Consider the following 5,325-nt stretch of genomic DNA (forward strand, 5'->3'; position numbering starts at 1 on the left):
CTCCTCCAGGAAACCGGCCCCTTGTGCGGGCCTGTGAACGGCTCTGGGGCGTGGGGAATCCGGAGCGCTTTTGCAGCCCGCCTGGCCAGGAGGGGGCCACGGGGGAGGGGCCCTGGCAGTGTGACCGGAGGGCACGCCTGGCTTCTAGGGCTGCTTCCAGCCCTCGCTGGGCGCTGGAACTTTGAGCTGAGAAGGTGTGGTCCTCCAGTCTGAGTTCTTCTGCAGGAAGAGGAAAGATTTGTGGGCCGTGGCCTCTGGGGAGGGAGGTTAGGCGGGAGGTTAGGCGGGAGGGACTGGGTCTTGGGCAGTCCCTCTCCCATCAGTGTCCGCCTCCCCGCTAGGAGAGTGAAGAGGTTGTGAGGGTACCCCACACCGCCTCTGGTCCTCCTCCTAAGGCTGCTGGCTGGAGGCCTGGGGAGGTGGAGACTGGGCCCCAAGCTCTGGGTTCAAAGGGCAGAGCAGGAAACCTCAGAGCTGGGTTACCTGGGTGACAGGTGGGGAGGTGCTGGGGGTGGTGTGCAGACCAGTTATAGCCTAGAGTCAGCCAGGTGGGCTTCGAGGAGGTCTTACCCAGCTCGGACAGTGGCTCCCCTCCGACCTGGCAGTCTCCCCATCCACCACAGTTTTCAAAGCACTTTCTTCCAGTTCTATAAACACTCTCTGGACTTTGCCTTGGCTCCAGGTTTCTGTGGGCCTTTGCCCCTCTGGCCTGTCCCTGGCCTCATTCTCTGGTTCCCCACCTCCACCTCCCTTCCCAGCGAGCACACCTCTGCACCCCAAAGCTCCCTCAGTCCTCTCTGCCCGTGCGGTCTGGTTCTCTATGGAGGTGGGGCCTTCGGGGGAGGCAGGGGCGGGGTGGAGGGGGGATTAGGAGGGGAGGGGAGGTCAGTGCCTCTTCCTCTGCTTGTTGGAATGCTGACTGGGATTCTAGGCCACAGCCCCCCCACACCTCCTTGTCCTTGACACCCCCCCACCAGTCTGGATTGTCTATTGTTACTGCTTTTACGTCTTGGAAAAAGTTAGCACAACAAAGGGCCCCTGTGTCGCTCACCCCTGTGCCTCCTGGTCTCACCCTGGCCCCCCAGCCCTCCCCCCCAGGCAGCTGTTCTTGGGCCTCTTGGCCTGTCTGATTTGCTTGTCTGGCTTGGGGAGAGTGAGGTGGGAGAAAACTGGGCCAGGGCAGCTCAGCGTTGGAGTGAGGAGCAGGGGGCTGGAGAAGGTCGGGGAAGAGTATGCTGGACTGGGGGGTGTAGGCATCGACCGTCCCTTTGCTGCAGGCCGGTCTCTGGGCAGGGGAGGGGACACCATGGTGCTGGTCAGCTAGGCTGACCAGGGCAGTGGTGCCCAGGCCCTGCTGAGAGCCAGGAAGCCCTGCCAAGGCTGTTGGCATGCCTTCCTGTCATCAACTGTCTGGCAGCCTCTGGTGTGTCCGCAGGTACGGGGGGAGGGTGGCAGCATACCGCCAAACCCTAGTGTCCCTATGCTCCCTCTCCCTCTGTGCCTGGACTTCAGGGCCATGAGGTGCGTGGGCCAGGAACTGTGGGTACCTTTCCATGCTAGACCCTCATGTGCTGCAGTTTGGGGTGGGGCTAGGCAGGGCTCCTCACTACTCAGAGAGGCATTTCCCCATCCTTGGCCCTGGGCAGGTGGACATGGCAAGGGCCTCAGGAGGATGCTGGGTCGCCCCTTGGGAGTCTGGGGGTGCCTTGGCCTTAATTCTCATTGCAGTAGTCACTGCAACCCCAACTGTCCAGGCTTTGGGCACAGACAGCCCCCACCCAGCCCAACCCTATTCTCCCTGGGGTGGTGGGCATGAAGCCCGGCACTGGGGAGGCTTTGGCCAGTGGGGGCTGCCCCTGCCGGCTGGATCACCCTTCCTGGCTGCCCTCTTGGAGCTAAATAACAGGAGGGGAGAGGGTGGTAACCCGGACATAGTATTGAGGCCAGACAGACAGAGCATTGATGGGAACAGAACCCCTTTGTCATGCCGCCTCCCCCCAGACAGAGTTGGGGGCACTCAGAATGATGGGCTTCTGGGGCCCATGGGGACTCTTCTCCCTACGTCCAAGGGTCCCTTTACCTCTCTCAGGGAGCCCCTGCCTGCTCTGCCCCCACATTGTGACTGTGCACCCTGCCCAGGATCCCTGGTCTGGGGATGGTCTGGCTGGAGGAGGGCTGCGGCTGCTGGCAGGGGGGGGGAGGGGGAGCGGAAGCAGAGGGGGTGGGGGAGTGGCCGCCTTTGAATATCCTGTTGACCCCAGTTTCCTCTGCCCCCAGCTTGTGTCCTCGTCCCTCCCTCCTCATCAAGCCTTAACTCCTTCCTAACTTGGGGGAGAATGGGGCAGGCTGCCTAGGGGCCAGGGCTTTAGCACCAAGCTGACTCCCCACCCCCAGCAGTCATGTGCATGCACATAGAGACTGGATGGTGTATACTAGGATCCTCCTGCTGTCGAAGGTGGGCTCCTGGGGACGTAGACAGCAGTTGTAGGGTGCTGGGGGCTTCTGAAGGTGGCCCTGCCCCACAGTTTAAATCCTGCCAGCAGTGGAGCGACCATGAGGCAGGGTGGGGTGCAGTATTAAAGATGACCACCTGGGTCTCTAACTGTGCCATCCCTTCTGTCTCTCTAGCCATCGAGACCCAGAGCAGCAGTTCGGAAGAGATAGTGCCCAGCCCCCCCTCGCCGCCCCCCCTCCCCCGCATCTACAAGCCCTGCTTTGTCTGTCAGGACAAGTCCTCAGGCTACCACTATGGGGTCAGCGCCTGTGAGGGCTGCAAGGTGAGTCGGGGTCCCTGGGAAGGACAGCCTGGGTGAGGTGGACGGATGCTCCTGCTGCTGTGTCCCGGGAGTGTGCAGCTGGGGCGAGCATGTCCCTGAAGCTGCTGCCCTCGCTTCTCTGTGAAAGTGGCAGCAGCCTTGGAGGAGGAGGGGACACCTGCAGTGGGGCATCCCCCTAGGTGAGCAGGGGTCCCCCGATCAGTGGTTCCCTCCTGCCTAGCACCTTTCCCTGCCCCTGCCCTCCAGCTGGCGGGGCGTTTGCCTGGCTCTGCCACTGCTGCCCAGGTTGCCATGGTGAGCTGGCTGCAGGCTGGCTCTTGGCTGGGGACCCAGGAGGCCTGCCCCAGCGGCCCTGCCTGAACCTCACCATGGCAGCCTGGCAGGGGGCACTTAGGAGCAGGCGCCCTGCCTTGGCCTCCCTTTCAGGTGCCCAGGCTGCCGGCTCCCCAGTGTCTGGCTGGCGTTCCTGCCGTGCTTGCTCTGGGCTCCAGAGTGCCCGGACCTTCCCTGGGCGTCTCCTCTCTCCAGGGCCTGCGCCTCTGTGCACGTTTCTTCCTCCAGAGATGGGGACTCTGAAGCTGCATAGCTTTGGGGATTGGGACTGTGGGCTACCCCTGAGCCTGGAGTAGCTGCCCCCAGGTGTGGGACAGAAGCCCAGGGCAAAGCACAAGGCCTCGGACCTCATGCCCACCTGTCCTGTCTGGTTGTTCCTGGCTTATCCCTGGTCAGTCTCTCTCTGTCTGCCTGTCTATGGAGCCCCTGACCAGCCTGGGCCTGTCTCTGATTGGTCGATGCACGTCTGTCTGGTAGGTGTGTGTGTGCGTGTGTGTCCTTGGCCAGCCTGTGTGTCTGTCTTCTTGGCTTCTTCTGCCTGTCCTTCCTTCCTGCCTTCTGAGTCCAGAGCGGGGGTTCCAGATCTAGCCCCCCGTGTCTTCCTATTCTGACTCACCAGCAGCCTTTTCCCTGGGAGGGAGGAGTTGGAATGTGAGTATAGGTTGGAGAAGACTCCTGCCCTCCCTACAGCATGGGGGCAGGTACTGGGGTCTCCTGAGGGGTGTCCTTGTAGGCGAGTCATTCTCCCCACCTTTTCTGGCCTGCTGAGGTAGGTAGGTAGCCAGGCCTCCCTCCAGGCCCTGCTCCCACCGTGGGTGTGGGTGATCTGACTCCCTCCCTCCATACCCAGGGCTTCTTCCGCCGGAGCATCCAGAAGAACATGGTGTACACGTGTCACCGGGACAAGAACTGCATCATCAACAAGGTGACCCGGAACCGCTGCCAGTACTGCCGGCTGCAGAAGTGCTTCGAAGTGGGCATGTCCAAGGAGTGTGAGTGCCCCGGGGCCAGGGCCCAGCCCGCCCTAGGTGGGCTGAGGTGCTCCCAAAGGCCAAGGGAGCCGGGCTGTGCGGATGTGTGTGAACGTGTGTGCCGTGCCAGCCCGGCGTTAGGCTGCACGGACCTGTCTGGGAGTCTCGCTGGCCGTGTGCCTGTGTGTGGAGCTGGAGCTGTTTCTGCGTCTGGCTGTGCTTTTGCCCCGTGTGCGTGTGCGTCTGCCCCTGGGTAGCTTTCTTCCAGGCCTGCCTGGCTGGGGGCAGGACTTAGGCACATCTGAGTCCCCTCAGATTGTGCGTCCTAGGGGAGGGGCTTGAACTTGAGGGTGCTAGGTAGGTGTTTATGTGTGTGTTGCTGGTCTGGTTAAGCCTAGGACCTGGAGTTGGAAGAGAGAATTGGGACTTCTGGATCCCAGAGGAATGGGGGTTTCCAATTTGGGCTCAGCTGAAGCTTAATGGAGGCAGGGAGGGAAGGGCTGGACAGGGGACCCTCTTGTGTTGAATCATGGGTGTTGCCGTGGTGACCGGTGATTGATGATGTCAGAGATAAATGACGCTGACAGACGCCTCCTTGTCTGCGTGGCCGTTGCCATGGAGCCTGAGCCTTGGGGGATGGAGTGGGGGAGGGGGCTACAGGACCCCCTAGCCTCTGTGGGGAGGGTAGTAAAGAGGGAAACAGGGGTGGCGGGGGCAGGGAGAGACGCTTCTGACTCAGGCACGCACAGAGCCTGAGACAGGAACGGAGGGGGCCTGGGGAATCCTGCCGCGTCCTGCCACAGGAGGCTGGGCTGGTACCTTTTCCTGAGCCCAGGAAGTGGTGGCTTTTGCTAGAGTAGTTGACAACTTGGAATCCACAGGCCTGGGACCCTTCACTTGAAGGCCATCATTTCCTCTCTGTTTATACCACCTTCTGCTCTTTTCCCTGCAGAAGGACCAGGGCGGGGACCCCTCTGCCTCCCACTACCAGCTCCTCCCTCCCTCCCGCCAACTCTCCCGGCTGCTCTGTGCTCTGTGCCCTGGAGCTGAGCAGCTGCCATTTCAATAGAATTAAAGCTTCCGAATGATAAACGTCTTGTCACAGCTGCAATTTTCTCTTCCCAAATTATCCCCCCACTCTCCCTCTCCCTCTCCCTTCTCTCCCCTGCACTTTATTGAATTTGCAGAATCGACATGAGTGATCTCCAGATTATGCCAGCTACCCCCCCACTACCCCCTCCTCG

At 61.4% G+C, this 5,325-nt stretch overlaps 1 protein-coding gene across 2 annotated transcripts in view; it reads left to right on the forward strand.

The window, feature by feature from the left end:
- RARA (retinoic acid receptor alpha) overlaps window positions 1-5,325 on the forward strand; it is a 22,343-nt gene that overhangs the window by 12,023 nt on the left and 4,995 nt on the right. For both annotated transcript variants that reach the window (XM_006155935.3, XM_006155936.3), the window contains exons 2-3: window positions 2,629-2,777; window positions 3,961-4,102. In XM_006155935.3, the coding sequence (XP_006155997.1) occupies window positions 2,629-2,777; window positions 3,961-4,102 (291 nt within the window). The remainder of the gene's footprint in view (window positions 1-2,628; window positions 2,778-3,960; window positions 4,103-5,325) is intronic.

The sequence above is a fragment of the Tupaia chinensis genome, unplaced genomic scaffold (genome assembly GCF_000334495.1).
Source record: "Tupaia chinensis unplaced genomic scaffold, TupChi_1.0 Scaffold000477_1, whole genome shotgun sequence".
NCBI lineage: Eukaryota > Metazoa > Chordata > Mammalia > Scandentia > Tupaiidae > Tupaia > Tupaia belangeri.